The 17,404-nt window shown below is 39.9% G+C and overlaps 3 protein-coding genes across 7 annotated transcripts; 2 read left to right on the forward strand and 1 right to left on the reverse strand.

The window, feature by feature from the left end:
- Positions 1 to 13: 13 nt before the first annotated feature.
- thop1 (thimet oligopeptidase 1) lies at positions 14 to 7,408 on the reverse strand. 2 transcript variants are annotated; one of them, XM_081708629.1, is made up of 13 exons: positions 7,301 to 7,408; positions 6,517 to 6,723; positions 5,869 to 6,017; positions 5,466 to 5,573; positions 5,231 to 5,333; positions 4,935 to 5,095; positions 4,588 to 4,723; positions 4,003 to 4,369; positions 3,564 to 3,711; positions 3,211 to 3,397; positions 1,802 to 1,930; positions 1,126 to 1,262; positions 14 to 1,028 (listed from the first exon to the last, which is right to left on the reverse strand). In XM_081708629.1, the coding sequence occupies exons 1-13, from the start codon at positions 7,311 to 7,313 to the stop codon at positions 867 to 869; spliced, it is 2,007 nt and encodes a 668-aa protein (XP_081564755.1). In that variant the 5' UTR covers positions 7,314 to 7,408; the 3' UTR covers positions 14 to 866. The 2 variants fall into 2 exon arrangements, with proteins under 2 accessions (XP_081564755.1, XP_026852235.2); XM_026996434.3 differs by having other exon boundaries at positions 3,510 to 3,711.
- Positions 7,409 to 7,567: 159 nt separating this feature from the next.
- sgta (small glutamine rich tetratricopeptide repeat co-chaperone alpha) lies at positions 7,568 to 12,993 on the forward strand. 4 transcript variants are annotated; one of them, XM_026996497.3, is made up of 12 exons: positions 7,568 to 7,904; positions 9,106 to 9,246; positions 9,334 to 9,437; positions 9,529 to 9,619; positions 10,065 to 10,164; positions 10,259 to 10,363; positions 10,760 to 10,898; positions 10,993 to 11,055; positions 11,139 to 11,176; positions 11,285 to 11,392; positions 11,515 to 11,634; positions 12,556 to 12,993. In XM_026996497.3, exons 2-11 carry the CDS (start codon positions 9,147 to 9,149, stop codon positions 11,621 to 11,623), a joined length of 957 nt encoding a protein of 318 aa, XP_026852298.1. In that variant the 5' UTR covers positions 7,568 to 7,904; positions 9,106 to 9,146; the 3' UTR covers positions 11,624 to 11,634; positions 12,556 to 12,993. The 4 variants fall into 4 exon arrangements, with proteins under 4 accessions (XP_026852298.1, XP_026852283.1, XP_026852305.1 ...); XM_026996482.3 differs by having other exon boundaries at positions 7,895 to 8,028; XM_026996504.3 differs by having other exon boundaries at positions 7,895 to 7,963.
- Positions 12,994 to 13,142: 149 nt separating this feature from the next.
- On the forward strand, positions 13,143 to 16,105 carry LOC113568323 (zinc transporter ZIP3). The gene is made up of 2 exons (XM_026996516.3): positions 13,143 to 14,153; positions 14,363 to 16,105. Exons 1-2 carry the CDS (start codon positions 13,947 to 13,949, stop codon positions 15,098 to 15,100), a joined length of 945 nt encoding a protein of 314 aa, XP_026852317.1. The 5' UTR covers positions 13,143 to 13,946; the 3' UTR covers positions 15,101 to 16,105.
- Positions 16,106 to 17,404: the final 1,299 nt, after the last annotated feature.

Here is a 17,404-nt window from a genome sequence, read left to right on the forward strand (position 1 = left end):
AAGCGCACATGGCTTCAACATGCCTTAAACACCCTTTATTCATCTACCGTTGTTATTTAAGCAAGAATGACATTTAGTTCAATAACTTGCACGTGTTGGATTACTATGAGGGCTGCAAGAGCCAAATAAGAAAAACAACCACCAAGACGTTACCCATCTGCCCCACTGTGCAGTAATACACCATTTGCATCAATTAAATATGGCCATGTGGAGTATTGCTCCAGTCTTCCCCTTAAACCCTGTTGATTGCAGTCCTGAGGGGACAAAGAACTGAGAATTGAGACTTAAAACTGTCCGCAAGTGCACTCAGAGCATACATGCAAAGCTAAATATTCCCCAGGCAGAACTCTGCAACAGCTGACATCTTATAAATAAAAAAACAAAAAAAAACACACCTGCAAACCCAGAATGATTTTGACTCAAATTGTCAAAGAATATGATTGAGCATATTTTTCCCCCATTTACACAGTGGTCAAGCAACTGGTAAATTGGTCAAAAATATGACATCACATTTCATTTCATACAGTAATTAAAATTCATTAAGTGAACTTACTATGGAGATTATTTCAATCTGTTTGAAAAAACCACTATGGCTACAGAGTGCAGAGTCAAAGGACCATTTTGCTGAACGTTTTCTTTTCACCTAACTGAATACAATTTTAATTTTTAAAACAACTATCCATGGCTCAAGACAGAGAACTGTATCTGAACACGTTTTGAACCAAAGACCAATAATTGCTGAGACGGCTTGCGAGTGAAATTTCAGGGTGGTGAATAAGGTAGATCTGAGTGACAAGTCTCCAGTGCCTGTGCGTTAAATGTTCCTCCGAGAGGCATGGATAACACTCTATTGCGAATGTAAGTGGTCAGCAAGCACACGGTGTGCCCGGCTCCAGTTCAACTGAAAGTCCTTTGCTCAGGAGGAACGCCTCTTGATTGGGCTCACGTCCCAGGAATTTCTTCAGCATTTCTGCTGCATCCTCGGAGCCTCCAGGTTTCAAGATACAGTTCCTATAGTCCAGACCCACCTGAAAGGGCACAGCAAATTCATATGATTTCATCTCAAGCATTTCCCTGCCACTCAGCACAAGTTCTTAACTGCTACAAATGGTAGTTTGCACTGACCTTGGGGTTCATGATTCCATCTTTTTTGAAGCGGGCATAGAACATGTCCATGGAGAAGACTTCACTCCAGAGATAACCGTAGTACTGAGCATCATATCCACCTGCCAGATGCCCAAAGGTGGCTGGCATGTTTGTCCCTGTACCAAAACAAATGACAATTGAAACTGTTAGCACCACTCAATAATATGTTCTGAAACAGATTACATTTCAAGGGCAATGGTAAAACTAGGCTTCTCAGCACTGCTGATCATAAAGCCCATCAACACGCATTTTCCAGCATACAGTGCTCAAGTTCTGTAGTCACCTGACTTCATGTAAGTCAACTACTTCATGTTGCTTGTTCCAAATTCAGATCCATCAGCATGATGCAAAAGGAACCTGGATGCCTTCTTCCCCTCCTACTCCTGTATGGTCCGGTTTTGATACTACTGTACAACAACTGTCACCTGACTCTACTGTTGTTGTGCATTAATGCACAGCATTCTGAACTGACATTCATTATTAGCCTGGGTTTTGTTTCCTTACATGATTTCCCATGCTTCTGTCTGATCCGCACCCTGCTCATGTCCCCAGCATCACTTTGCTTTTTGTACCATTCTCAGTAAAACCCTTAAAATTACTGTGGATAGAAGGCCCAGGACAACAGTTGAGATGTGGATAATGGACTAGCGTTCACCTGGGGAGGCAGGCACTCCTAGGATTTCCTGACAGAGCTTGGCGTACTCCTCTGCTGGGTCCACTCCTGTCTTGGTGTGGAGGGTTTGGTCTACTTTAGCCAGCACAATCTGCCTCAGGTTGAACAGACCTGAGCAGTATACAGAAACAGATCAGTTAGTGAAAACCTTTGAGGAATACTGGGAAGGAAAAAACCATTGCCACATGCAGAGCCAGATGAGCACAGAAGCACTAATCACAGTTACCAATGACAAAATAATTGCTTGTGGGTATTTGGACATCTGTTCCATTCAATCCCAATGCCTGAATTAGCCAATTAACTTCTTAATCTAAAAAGGAAGGGCACTGACTAAATTACTGGCTGGCTGTTTTTGTTAAGTTAGCTGCAAAAACTGCCAACATACGTTTAACAAATTAAACTCAACTTCTCTTAATGCATGAAATCCACATAATTACAGCAGAAGGCAGATCTAAAACAGGCTCTGTGAGGAGTTAGTCACCCCGCAGTTTAGTCATGCATAGCATGGCAACCGCCACAAATGTACACACCAAACACAAGTTTCTTCAGGGAGTATGTAGATTTATTGTGGAAGTCCCCTGAGCAGCAATGATGTCTATATTATGTGAAAGGACCCATATGTTGAGTTTACTGTCTTAATGTTTATTTAAAATTATTAATAAAAAGGCATTTATTACATATTATTTGGTCAAATCTGTACATTAAAAAGAATTCTGCATATTTAAAGATTACCTATATTGCACTGAAGCTTCCAAGCTAACTTCTTTAGAGGGGACAAAATATTGCATGTGTTCATCTTGGCATGATAAAGAAATGCATTTAACAGCCAACTAATACTACTGATACTCATGTATAACCCATGTTTCCAGGAACAGGCTGCAGCAATTAAACCACCTACATTGTTTTTCACAGCAACCCATTTGAAGGCCCTATATCAAATTATGGAAGTAAAGAAGAAGAGATCAGGCAGTTTGTTTTTTAATCAAATGTTCATTCAAAAAGGTCCAGGGCAGCTTTTGGTTCTTCTAAGGACAGGGAAGAGCAATTTCCGGGTACACCCAGAGGAACGGAATTGCAATGGAGGAAGAAGAGGTAGATTTTAGGGTTCAGCGCCTTGCTCAGAGGCACAACAATCATGTGGTTTAAAGCCTGCTGACCTCCAGTGCAAGGTTTAAGTCCTACACAAAGACATTCTACAGAGAAGTCCTTAAACACAGAGCTGACTGCTGCTGTGATTATTAGCTGTCTACAATCCCAGTGGGTTGCATACACAAGACACAGATGGGTGGCAGATTTAATCAACTATTATGTAAATTAAAAACCTTGCCCAGTAAGAGACAAGCACAAGCCAAGTTTAGAACAGGTTATGCCTGAAGGGAACGAGTCATTACCAGTGTTGGCAAGCCGGGACTTGATGAGTTTATCCAACAGATCATCCGGGATTGGGTTGCCGGTCTTGTAGTGCTTGGACATGCGTTGCAGTGGCTCCTTTTCCCACACCCAGTTCTCCAGCATCTGAGAAGGTGCCTCCACAAAGTCCCTCTCTACATGAGTTCCACTGAACATGGCAAAGTCCGCCTGCAACACAAATAAGCAGAAAACCCGTTTGTCTTTGGATGCTATGAGAATAATAAATTAGGCTAAAAAAATAGGATAAAATTTGAAAGATCAATGGGTCTAGGGTATAGACCTGCGCACAGAGCTGGTGCATGACATGGCCAAACTCATGGAAATAGGTCTCCACCTCATCGTGCTGCAGCAGGGAAGGGGCATCAGCAGTGGGTTTGCTGAAGTTGGCCACCATGGCAGCTACAGCCATCTGCCTGGTTCCATCAAACAGCAGACAGCCAGGCTGCAAGCCAAAGCATGCAGCATGCCCATATTTTCCCTCTCTGCCAAGAGGAAGGATTATTGGCTATTAATGACATCAGGCTAAAACTACTAATCTGGGCATCGTTTCTTAAAATGTAGTGTTAATATCATTTTACACACACACACACGCATGTATAATATAACTTAATGACCCAAGTTCATCTCTTATTTGTAAGCTTTAATCCATCCTTAGGATAATAAACAATAACAACAAAAACATTTAAATGCACATGCATGACACAAAAAATAAGAAAATACATCTGCCAATTCTGTGTGTTCATAAAAAGGTCAAAATAAATCCTCACTCATACCTGGGGAAAAGATCCAGGTAGAACTGGCCCACCACCTGACCAGTGGTGCGGTCCTTGACACAGTACAGCGTGACATCTTCATGCCACACAGACACACCCTCTACCTGCTGGAAGGAGAGGTTTAGCAGCTCCTGGTAGATGTCCAGAAGCCCCTGGGTCACCACCTCCATTGGGAAGTACTCCTTCAGCTGGTTCTGGTCTACAGCATACTGAGTCTCCTCCACCTGGGTCATGAAGTAACGCGTGTCCCATGCGTACAGCTTGCCATCAAAGGGGAGACCCCTCTGCTGGCACTCCTTCTCCTTCAGCTTGAGGATGACAGCACGCTCTTCCTCACCCAGGGACTTTAGTTTCCTGGCCAGATCCTCTAATGAGAAAAGGGCAGGGATGAAGAGTGTCAACGTTTCAAAACAGACATGTTGAGGACCTGTGTTCCAATTGTGAGGAAGATGATACATCAACATCAAGACTATACACCATCAAACCTTGAATGTTAGCAAAGATGGTCAAATGTTACTTCTGATAATTTATTTATGCTTAATTTTTGGGCTACTCTACGAGACCCTGAAACAAAAAAAAGATTACCAAGGAACGCAGCAACCTTCTGGGACACTTTGGACATATTCATCTCCAGCACAAAGTCAGCATGGGTAGTGAAGCCCAGCAGAGCACTCTTTTGAGAGCGTAAATCCACCAACTCCTTCAGGATAGCAGAGTTCTCCTGTGACCAGAAAGTTCATTAGTTAAAGATTTAGCTCCTCAAAATGAGAAAATGTGGTATCATTGCCTAATTTGACAATTCTAATACAAAAACAGCCATAAGATGCAAAGCAAATTAAATCTAATATCAGGCCAAGTTCTTAGACTAACGGTGCAGTGTGAGATAACTCTATATTAGAACTCTGGCATGAAGCTCAAAACTGAAGTCCAACCTCTTTACAGCGAGAATTGAAGGCTTCTTCTAACTTTTTGCGTGTCTCAGAGACATAGCATTTCTTCATGGTGGGGAAATAGTGAGGGTATTTGAGGGTCAACTTTAACTTTCCAGTCTCATCCTTCTCCAAGGAGTTAAGGAAATCATCAGGAAGGCCACCTATGATAGGTTATGGTTAAGGTGTTATTTAGCACAACTATCAAAAGCAAAATGTTCTGTGCTGGTTCCACAACAGCAAGCAACTATTGCCATTACTTTGAGGCAATGAAAAGAACTTCAACGCTTCATACTAACCCAGCTCCTCTCGCGTGAAAGAGAGACTTGTAGTGTCCTCATTCAAGTGCTTGTTGAAATCAATACACATGGTGCTCAATTTCTTCTTGATGTTCTTAATCTCCTGTTACAAGGGGAAAAATGATTTAGGCAAGATATTTATTATATTACCCTAGCATTATATACAAGAAACAAAACAGAAAGAAAAAAGTATTTCTTTCTTCAGTTAACAGCTAATAACTTCCTGAGGTCTGACATCTTGTTTGTCCTTGGGAAGGTGGAGCCCATTTCTCTCTCCCAATTTGATCAATCTCTCCATATATCTCTTGGCTTCAGAGGTAAGACTCTCCTCCTTTAGCTTCTCCTAAAAGTGAATGACATTCAAAATCACTGAAAAAGAAACGTTTCATTCTTATTCTGAAGGATTAGGATCCCTACACAGAGAATTTAACAACAAATCAGCCATTAGCTGCCTTCAGTTTTATAGCTTTTTATCTGTACTCCAGTGAGTTATTTTTGCCAAAACAGGAAGCACTTGGCCTGACCAATCGCAATAGCACAACAAAACTGTATCTGGCAATTGGGTGTTCCCAAGATGGAAAAACAATGTATACTTTTTAGGGCAAACACCTAAATACATGAACACAATTAAAGTTGACCTGAAGAGCAACAATCCTCTGATAGACATCTTCCCTCATGCTCATTTCGACATCAAACTCTGAGAGCTTCTTGTCTGCATCGGTGCTGGCTGTCCGCACATTCTTAGAGGGGGACACATGCTGGGGGAAATCCAGCATGTTCCGCTGGACTGGAAAAGGGAAAGAAGGGTTACAGACATCGGCTTTGTGCTACTGTTAAAAAGGCTGTCCTGAGAAGTTTCATTTCTCAAAAAGAGAATGAACTTAGGTTTGGTATCATGATATTGTAATGAGTCCCCTAATAAGACTGCTAATGCATTACATACAAGGGCATATCATGGGAGCTTAGATGTGAAGGGAACAGGAATGAACGACAAACATTCTTTTGCCTTACATATTTTAGTTTGTTTGCAAGTGCCTCTGCCATTATACTCAAACAACTCCCAACACCATGGGTGTGAATGTGCTAGCCAGCCAGTCTTTAAGGACAAAGTGCTGAATGGTATATACCTTTGCATACAGCTTTAACTGCTGAGTTGAGGGCTATTTGTTTGCTTTTTTTAACATCATTTACAATAGTGATCAAAAGATATGCTATTTTGTTATAAAGCTTGTTATGTGATTTAAACGTGTATTCATCATCCAAAATAGCAAAAGGTGACCGACTACCTGTGTACTCCACTTCCACATCAGCTAGGGCCTTCAGAGTGTTCTCGTAGGTGACGTTTGCTAAGTCCAAGGACCCAACAATGTCATAGACTCTCTTGGTCTTCACAATGAGCTCATCCGTTAGCTCATTAATTTGATCGGGTGTAAGATCCCAGCGCAAACGAGTCTCAGAACAAACTCTCTTCTCACTGCCAAACACCACTTCACCTGAATGAGGAAAAACTGCACTTATTTCTAGTGGATCATCCCATGTCAGACTTGCACTGAAAATAAGATCAGACTTCCTCTTTTAATTCTCGGTTCATGAAACGTATTTCAAATTCAGAAACCATCAGATAAGTTAAAATTAGCTATAGGAAAAGTCACTCTAATAAAGCCATCGTTATATGTGTCACCAATTTGCTTAGGACGACAAAATTATTTACTATGAAGCCAGGATCATGGCGATTATCTAGCTAGCCAAGAAGTCATCTAGCAAGTGAGGTAGATAGATATCTAGCCAGCACATTAGTGTGACAGAAATCTCGACACCGTACAGGAGTTCGTTTTCACAAACTACGGCTAAACTCACGAATAAAGGTAGTTAAGATGTATTTGTAATAATGGCACGATGTACGTTAGCTGATAGCTATACGAACTAGTGATATAGCCTAGCTAAAATAGCTAGTTTCATTAGCAAGCGTTATTTATTGAATTACTTGGCGTCATATACCACTAGCAGGAAAAAAAAAAAAAGCTTTAAAATATTTATTTAAAATACGAATGCACAAACCACCTAACTTACCTGTAGGTGCCATTATTCACACAGTCTACTAACACTAGCTAACTCAAGCAGTGTGCAGATTGTGGAAATAATCCCGCCTAAGATTGCGTGTTACACAGCGCAAGGAAACGATTGTACCAATGTTCTGTCCATCAGTACAGCCCACCCTTTTAGCACTCCGTCAGGCCTGTCGCGAAAACTGGAAATTGCAAATTTCCTTTGCTGCAATGAATTTAGTGTTGCTTTACGGTTGATAATACCAGTATTGCTGTTTGTCATTTTAAATTACATTTTTGAATAATATTGCTATTTGGGATTTGTCTGCATCTAGTATAATTAAAAAATAAATCGCAGTGAAATAACTAGATCGTCTTGAACGTATTTATATTTAGTGCAGACAATTCAATTAATTAGGAAGTGGAACAGTAGATTTTGAATACATTGTCCCAAATAAATACATTATATTTATAGACATTGAAATAAGGTTAATAGATTGATTATATACAGTCTTTACCGGTGGACAACTTTTTGTGACGGACAACTATTGTTACGTGGAATTACGTTTTACGCAAGAGGCGAAACGTATACGTGCCCCTCGCGAGGAATCCCTGAAGTGGGTCGATTAGTAAGTATTAACGAAGCCGCGATGGACGTTGGCCTGTGTAATTTCAATTGGCGTGAATGGTAACTGCGCGTAGGATGTGACTTGATTTTCACCTGGTCTCGAAAAACTCGTGAATTTTGTTTTGGTAAGATAGCTAGGTACGCAAGCGAGCTAAATCTAACATAGCAAGCGATATTAGCTAGTTGGGTTGCTAAGATAGCTCGCTAAATGCCGCTAGTATCTTGACTACAACGTTAGCTACTGTAGCTATTTTAGCTAGGCTCTCTAGCTAGATTTACGCAGCACGCTAAATTAGCTAGCTGGCAACAACCGAACTAAATCTGAAAGAGCAAATTATAACTTTCAACTTAATACAGATTGTTAGTTTGTACATGTTGGCCAGTAATCCAGACAAGCATTCGTTAACGTTGGCTGTTTATCCTAGTATTCAGTGTTTGCTAGAATATTCTGTCTCAAATGTCTATAAGCTAACTCTAGCTAGGTTAGTTGGTAATTTCAAAAGGTACAACTCCAGCCGTTGCATTGATTCGTTTTATCCGGCATAGTGACCGTGACATATCTACGTTAAGATAAATTGCTCCATCACAACAAAAACACTTTTAGCTACACAACTAGCCAACTAGATACATTATTGTAGTTTGCACTACTCTTAAGACAGTATTAGTTGTGCTATGATAACATTCCTTGGGATACTTAGTTGGGGCTAACATTAGCTAGCTAGCTAGCTAGCTAAGCTTTGTCCTCATGTTGTTTTTCCACAATGGGTGTTTGCTAGCTACGCTGTAATGCACTGGGCATTGTAGCTAATACAGCTACGCTGGTGTCAAATCCGAGTCTGAGGAAGGCAACAGTACTGTGGTTTAGATCTCTGCATCAAACCTGCATCCCGAAAACTTAGTCAGGTCTTAATAGTTTGCTATTGATTTAGAGAGATGCTGCCCTACTGAGTTTTACTCGCAACACACCAGCATGCAAGGATCGTGATCCACATTTATTAGACCTCGGTTGAAACTCTGCAATCCTTTCCAGGAGCGTTTGGGCACTTTACTGTTTATGCCTAAGGTCCCAAAAGACAATCATATCCAGTACTGCATAGTTGCAGCTTTGTGGCTCGAATCAGTTATTAATTTTTGACTGTGAAACGTGATATAAATTCTTTCTCTTGTGTTTTTTTTTTAACAACTCTTTGATTTTTCTTCAGATCTCCAACAATAATTGGAGAGTTCTTATCCTCCAGCCAAAATGACAGACACAAAGCGTCTTGCCTACTCCATTATTCAGTTTCTCCACGACCAGCTCAGGTCTGGAGCACTGTCTTCAGATGCTCAGGAAAGTTTAGAGGGTAATATACTAATCATTTTAAATTCATTAACTTATTTTCAGTTTAGAATTATTACCAATTTATAATTTCTTCTGAATTGCTTTCCAGTTGCTGTCCAGTGTCTGGAGACAGCATTCGGTGTCTCTACCGAAGACCAGAGTTTAGCAGTCTCACAAACCTTGCCAGAAATATTTGCAATGGCCACAGACAAGGTAACGCATATTAAGTCTGTCTGACTGTGTCAACTCAGAATTTAAGCTTACTAATGTTTTGTAGCTTAACCGAAGGCATTTCATTTGCCAGGTAGCGGATACACCTCAAGTTAAAGTCAACTCAGCCAATAGTTCCCCTACAGAGGAGCAACTTGCAGAGGCAGAACAACTTAAAAGCAATGGTATGTCCATACAGCAGGATGTAGAGCTACACTGGAAACATTATTGTTTAGTTTTGGCTTATTTGAATGTCCACTGCATTGGATTTGTGCAGTAAAACATGACCAACATTCCTTACTCTTAATGTTTAGAAACAGTTCAAAGTTTTAGAACTTTGTTGTTGCAGGAATAAAAACCGCTCTCAGAAGGGGTGGGGGGGGGGCTTCCACAAAACAGTTGCTCCCCAAAAAATGTTTTTGTTTAAACAAACACATTGGAGAAGCTGTTTAGACATCTCTTTTATAATGAATATACAGCAATAGATAAAGAAGTTTCGTTGATGCACATGACATAAAAATGTCATTGTTTTAAACTGGTAGTTACCTAATGTGTTGTAAAGGTAGATAGCATATAGGTGTAGCACTGGAGTTCATCTTAATAATGGATGCAAAATGTATTTTAACACAGGCAATGATCAAATGAAGGTAGAAAACTTCAGTGCGGCAGTGGAATTCTACTCACAAGCTATTCAGATTAATCCCCAAAATGCAGTGTATTACTGCAACAGGTAATGCCATGTACTTCAAACCTGTAAAAATGTAAATATTAACCATTATTTGATCTCTATAATGTTTAAAGGCTTGTTTTTTGTGATGTTGAAGAGCTGCAGCTTACAGCAAACTTGGTAACTATGCTGGAGCTGTACAAGATTGCGAACTTGCAATTGGAATTGATCCAAACTACAGCAAAGCGTACGGAAGAATGGGGTAAGACAAACTATAATTAGAACCGACTAAACATTGGTACATTTCATTTGTTGTTTAATGAATAGGGAACGGTCAAACAACTAATATATATCTTTAACTAATATATATCTGATCAGGCAAGATGTACTTGGTGAGTAAATTTTGCTTTTTGTTTGGTTTACAGTGCTGAAGCTACAAAACTTAAGATTGCTACCAAATAATGGAAAATTATGTAATGAAATGTCACCTAATTAGCATGATGCCTACTTCATGATACTTAGTGGTGGCCAGAAACTTTCATTACATTTGATGAATGTGGAACATTTGCATAACTATCTGAAGTATTCCTTCTATGTTTAGAGCACATACTTCATATTCTAATGTAACTAAACTACTGTGATTTCCTTTGTTAACCAGACTGGCTCTTGCCAGTTTGAACAAACACACAGAGGCTGTCGGCTACTACAGGAAAGCCCTGGAACTGGATCCTGAGAATGAGACATACAAATCAAATCTGAAAATAGCTGAGCAGAAACTGAAAGAAACAGCCAGCCCAGTGAGTCCTCAAAATTACAGTCTAAATTCAGTTCATTTTGGCAGTAGAAGAATTATTTTTTTTTTTTTACTGTATTTGGTATGTCTCTCGTCAGACAGGGGGTATGGGTGGGGTTGACCTGGCTGGACTGCTTAGTAATCCTGGCTTCATGAGCATGGTGAGTATGTTCGTCATTGCCTGTCTAACTTGGCCAGTGTTCGATTCTTGAATCCAGTTATTGATGTTCACTTTTGTTTCCAGGCTTCTAACTTGATGAATAACCCACAAGTGCAACAACTGTGAGTAGTATGGAATACATTAAACACACATTGTGCATATTGTATGCTGATTAATGCAGTGTCACATACGCTAGCAGAATATCATATAGAAGGACTCTAACTGTTCAGCATGTCAGGAATGATGTCAGGAGCATATGGTGGTCCTATGGGTGGCACCAGCGCTGCGTCTTCTGGAGCAGGAGCTGCTCCCGCAGACCTTTCAGGTCTAATTCAAGCGTAAGATGACATGCCGTTGTTTTTCTTTTTTAAAAAACAAAATAAGCTAAGATACCAAGCTATTATCACGTTGTTAGTTGGTGGCTTTTCTATTAAGTCCGGTTTTTCGTGTACCTGGATAGTGGTCAGCAGTTCGCACAGCAAATGCAGCAGCAGAACCCTGAGCTCATTGAGCAGTTAAGGAGTCAAATCCGAAGCCGGCCACCTAGCGCTAGTAATGAAGAGCAATGATGCTTACAATGGTAAGGTTGACCTGTTTCTTGGTCTAACGTAACATAAATGTTTTTAAAATACTCTGTGATCAACAGCGGGTCCTGAATATGTTCGTACATGCCAGAAATATTTCAGAAGTTGGTCAGGTTGTAAAATTATAGATATGGCATGTATGGTGAAGTCTTTTAATAATTCAGAATGTTTTGGCTGTGTAATCTAGTACATTCTATTTGAAATGAAACAAAAACTACGAATTTGGTGCAAAATGTCAGTTTAATTTACAACAGGGTATTTTAATCCATGTTTGCTTGAAGATGACAAATATAAACATGAAAAGAATATACAAGCCTGCGCTCAATCACTTTACTTCAAATGCAGCCAATGCTAAGCCCCCAAACACAAAATCAGATAAAATGAATGTTTAAAGGCCTGTAGCCCTGGAACAAAAAAGGATATTAGGTGTGTTATGGGAAGAGGATCACATGTAAAAGAAAAAACCTTCATGACAGGGATGTACTGTATAGCCACATGTATGCCCTGCAAGATATTGCACTGGTGAGCACTTAATGTGGCATCATGGTTGAAGATGGATCTGCTGTTTTTGTCTTGTTAGAGATTTCCATTCACATACTATTAAAGCTGTGATGATTTCCAGGGTGAGAAAGTGACCAAATCAGTTACTGAATCCTTTTCAGAAGACAAGACAGGAGGCAAAAAGACTTGGAAGAAACAAGAACTGATAGCTACATCATACATAGCACTGGCAGAGCATGATGTACATTCAACAACTATAGATGTGAATACTCTTGAGTTACAGCTAACATTCTGCACTTTAATCTCGTAGTCTTTGTTAAATCTAATTCAAGGACAGTATGCAGGAGAGAGAGCTTTAAATTAGAAATGGTCACTGTCCAGTTCCTTAGACTGTGTCTGTTTTTCTTTCTCAATAGCTAAAGAATTATCATGGGGACATGCAAAGAAGACTGGCTGACTGTCTACTTTTTTTGTTTTTTTAACCCCAGGGATAAGACCAATTTTACATCACAATTAGTGCATGTGTGACTGGCTCCATTCCCTGCCTTGGCTATTTTTTGAAGAAACCAGTCTAGCCTAAATTTTTAGGTCATAGCAGGTCAACTTAAAAAAAAACCCCCAACAACTTCAGTTGTACAGATGTTTCAGACTGGTTTAACAAAAAGATTTCAGTGTAACTAATCCATGCTATTGGATTGTCATACAAGAATCACTGTTACATGGACTGGATGCAAACTTGCAGAATTGACCCAAAGTGATTCCTTTTTACAGTAACAGCTGTCTTTGATCACATGAGTTTGTAAGGGATATGTACAACGTCGACGTTATGGATATTAAATGTCAAATTTCAAGTAGGTCGTCTTTGTCCTCCACTAGCATATATTATTGTAATGCTTTCAAATTAGTATCGTCGGTCACGATCATTATACAGTGCGTTCTTATAATGTAAGCATGACTCAATAGCTATCGTCAGTTTTTTGGATTAACAGTAAGTATTGCACCGAATGTTCACTTGGAAATATGCCTGACATCCGGATAGCCTGGGTCATAAAAACAGGTGGTGTTTGCGGATGTTTAGACCAGCTAACACCCACACATCAAGACCGGACAGGTGCTTGTGCAGCAGGAAGTAACCGGGGAACGCGATCGTAACTGTTAGGTTATAAAGTCTAGCCAGCTAGCATAACGAGTTCGGATTTCGTCTTAAAATTTTGCTCTTCGTATAAAATTTTAATTCACTGCCGAGCGCGGCGTTAACGTGTCGTAGCTTGTTGGCTAACGCTAGATGGCTGCGGACACGGAGAGGAGCATGTAATCATCCTCGACGGTAAACCCCTGTGTAGAAGTGACATTAAGTCATTTATGTTTTAGGCTTCATCTTAATGTTATATAACGGATACATTCGGGCATGAAATGCAACGAACCTGTCCAAAGTATACAACCGCGACTTGACTTGGCTAGCGAAGTGCTAGGCTGGCTAAGCTAGCACGGTTAGCTTGGGTTTGTTGCCAGCCAGGCCAGTTCGCCTTTGCAAATTTATAATCAGATTTCCAGAGCTGACAACTAAGACAGCTGAAGAAGTTTCTCAGTACGCCCGTCATATGTGTCATTTTGAGAGAGCCGGCTGTTGCTGAAGTACCTTCTCGGTACGACCCTTATTTAACTAAACAGTAAAGGAGAAATATGCTGTCCCAGACTGCGGCCTGAACGGTGCTCTCTCTGTGCGGTTCGGCCGAGCGAAGGATTTGTGGCACGCCATGCAACTCACTTCTCTGCCATAACTGATGATGTGAATCTGAATGCCAGCATGCAGATAGTTGTGGCCAAAATTCTGTGCTTAGTAGGGGTGTTTGCCCTTATGCTGGGCGGCATCCTTATTCCTGTGCGTGTGATCCAGTCGGACTTCGACAAAGCCGCCAAGTACAGGAAGGCGCTTTCACTCAGTAATTCTTTTGGAGGTGGTGTTTTCCTGGCTACCTGTTTCAATGCTCTTCTGCCAGCTGTTAGGGAAAAGGTGAGTTAAGGAGCCCGATCTCTCGTCTTTAGTAAACCCGCATTTCCGTAAGTTTCTGTGCAGAAGTAAAGACAAAATGCAGACTTCCATAACAAGGTTCTCTAGCTATCGTTTTACTAACAGGAATCGCTTTTTCTCATTTAGGAGCCTAGACTCTCACCTTTTGTGAGTACAAATTTTTCTCATTCTTTGTCTTATTTTTCCATCAGGTGGAGAAAGTCCTTGAAATGCTAAATAAGACTACAGACTATCCACTGGCAGAGACCATGATGATGCTTGGCTTTTTCCTCACAGTGTTTATTGAGCAGGCTGTGCTGACCTTCAGGAAAGAGAAGCCTTCCTTCATTGATCTGGAGACCTTTAATGCTGGAGGCTCGGAGGCTGGAAGTGACTCTGAATACGACACTCCATTCATTGCTCCTCCTCGGAGCTCAGCCGGCCACCAGCACCACTTACATCACCATGGACACTTTAACCCTGCAGAACTGACACGTGCAGGGCCCCTGAGGCTAGCCAGTTTGGTTCTGGCTCTCTCAGCTCATTCAATTTTTGAAGGTCTTGCACTAGGGCTTCAGGAAGATGGGGCAAAGCTGGGAAGCCTTTTCACTGGAGTGGCAATCCATGAGACCCTGGCTGCTGTGGCTTTAGGGGTTAGTATTGCTAAAGCAGGACTGCTACTGCAAGATGCCAGCAAGTTGGGCATCACAGTCAGCCTTATGATACCAATTGGCATTGGCCTTGGAATGGGTATTGAGAGGGCCCAGCACCTGGCAGGAAGTATAGTTTCTGTGGTGCTCCAAGGCCTTGCTGCAGGTACATTTCTTTTTATAACTTTCTTTGAAATCCTCTCACGAGAGCTGGAGGATAAGCACGATAGGCTACTGAAGGTGCTCTTTCTTGTCTTGGGATATGGTGTCTTAGCAGGTCTTGTTTTTATCAAGTGGTGATGGATTTTAGCAGTCTACATGAAGAATAATCTCGAGGTGGCTTTGTGTTTAGATTACGTACTTGTACTCACCAGCATAACCATGTCTGAAGTACTACACTAGATATCTAAGAACTTCAGAATTTAAAAAAAAAAAAAAAAAAAAAGTTTTTAAATGTATTGAAACACATTATTTATAATTGTTGCTGGGGGAAGCTGCAGATTTTAGAATACATGCTTATTACTGATTGTGATATTACTAATGTGAAGTATGTCTTTTCATTTCAGTTTGTCATACATGATCAGACTTTTAAATGTGTATTGCAGCTAAATATAGTTTGGTTGGCTGTTTAAACAAGAGTAAGCAATTGTAGGCCAACAAGACTGCATCCTTGTAGATCAAATATATACAATTATACACAATTATAGTATTCTTTCCAGGTATTTACTGAAGTTGTTACTAAAACCTGGAAATTTTCTAATTGGTAACAGTGTTGAACTCGTGCTATGGAAAGGTATCGTTTGTACGTTTTTGCAATATAGCTCATTATCAAAATGATTTTGGAACATGACTGAATCAGGGGAAATTGCCAAATGCTTTACTGGCTGTAACAAGTGTTGTAAAAATGCATTCCTGAATTTACATAATTAGTCAAGGTAAAGATATACATGTACAGTCATGCAATAACCTATATCCCAGTCAGTGGAAGAATTATAAAGTAGGACAGTAATATTGCAGTGGAAGTTTAAAAGAAATACTGTGCTGCAGAGAATAACTGGATATTGGATCAGTTGATCTTTTAATATCCAGTTTATTTCTGTGGTTGCATATTTTTATATATTCTTGCATTTTTAGTTTTATGTTTGTAAATTAGTTATTTCTGTGGCAGCTGGTGTATTGTTTTTTTTTTTTGTTTTTTTTTTACATTTAGCTGTGTGTGTGTGTGTATACACACACACACACACACACACTGATGTCATTATAAAACAAATAAATTATCCAGTAAAGTAATTTGTCAACTTTTTAGTTTGTGGTAACATTTCTTATTTAATATACAGCAGCCATTAATTTAACATGGTTGTGTAGACTTTTTATGTCCACTGTAGAACTGTTTAAAAAAGAAAGGAAAAAACTACTTGTACAAAGACTTATGCTAACAAACACCCATGCACACATTAAGCAACCAGGTAACCTGTTTACATGTTGCCAAATTTTGCCATGGACATGGTGCTTATTTCCGCTGTCATCCCTGTTACTGTTACAAATATTTATTTTATTTATTTATTTTTCTCTTTTTGGAGTGATCTCGTTAAACCACTCTATTGATAAAGAATTGATAAAGATCAATTTAAAAGATTCTTGCAAGGTTCACGTGATACAAAGTGCACATCCTCAAATTAATGCTAACAGCCAGCATTTTTAAGTTTATACAGCCTAGTCATTGTTTCTTTAAAAAATGTTTGCATTCAAAGTCATGCCACCCTACTGATTTGAGATGGCACCACCTTAACACGGGTGCTATTTACATCTTAGAGCATTGTTATGTACAGACCTTTTGCTTCCCTGAACATCAGAACAGGGTTGCAGGTGTAGAGATCCATTTCATGCTCAGGTATGGTGTTTCTTATACTGCCTCTTTAGCAAAGCAGTCCCATAAGTATCAGATCAAGGCCAGACCTGGACTGCCACATGGAGTGAAAGAAAACTTAAGTAAATTTAATTAAAAAATTTATTCAAGGAAAAGGTGTTCAGAGAGGTGGCCTGGGAACGAAGATTTTAGATTGATAAATAGCGCTTACATATCGCAAAGTAACTTCTGAATCCTTTGATGAATGCCTGAGTCTGTATTACTGAAGCAAGAATCTACCCAGTGGGCAGAGTTCTCTGAAACCTTTTGCACTAAGAATAAAAAGATGATGAAATAAATGCTTCTATTATTAATTTTAGCTATTGATCAAAGACTAAATATTGAAACGCATTGAATCAAGGTGAAAATACAGACCCTTAAGCAGAAAACAGAACATAAAAATTGATAGATTAATATGAAGATGCAGGCTAAATGATAAATTAGTCAAATCTACAGTAATGGACCAAAGAGAACGATATAACGGATTCCCCATTAGACTGGCAATGGCACAGAAGAGTAAATCCTTCATAACGCAGGGGAGCCTAGTGCATGTGTGAAAATCAGATTATACGATAAAGATTTTCCACACTGAAGATATGACATTCTGCTTTAATCATCCATAGATTTCTTAGATTTCTTGAATCTGTAATTCAACAGCTATTTCGCCCTGGAGAACATCTGTTGTGGCAGAGAAAGTG

The sequence above is a fragment of the Electrophorus electricus genome, chromosome 26 (genome assembly GCF_041902795.1).
Source record: "Electrophorus electricus isolate QZ-2024a chromosome 26, ASM4190279v1, whole genome shotgun sequence".
NCBI lineage: Eukaryota > Metazoa > Chordata > Actinopteri > Gymnotiformes > Gymnotidae > Electrophorus > Electrophorus electricus.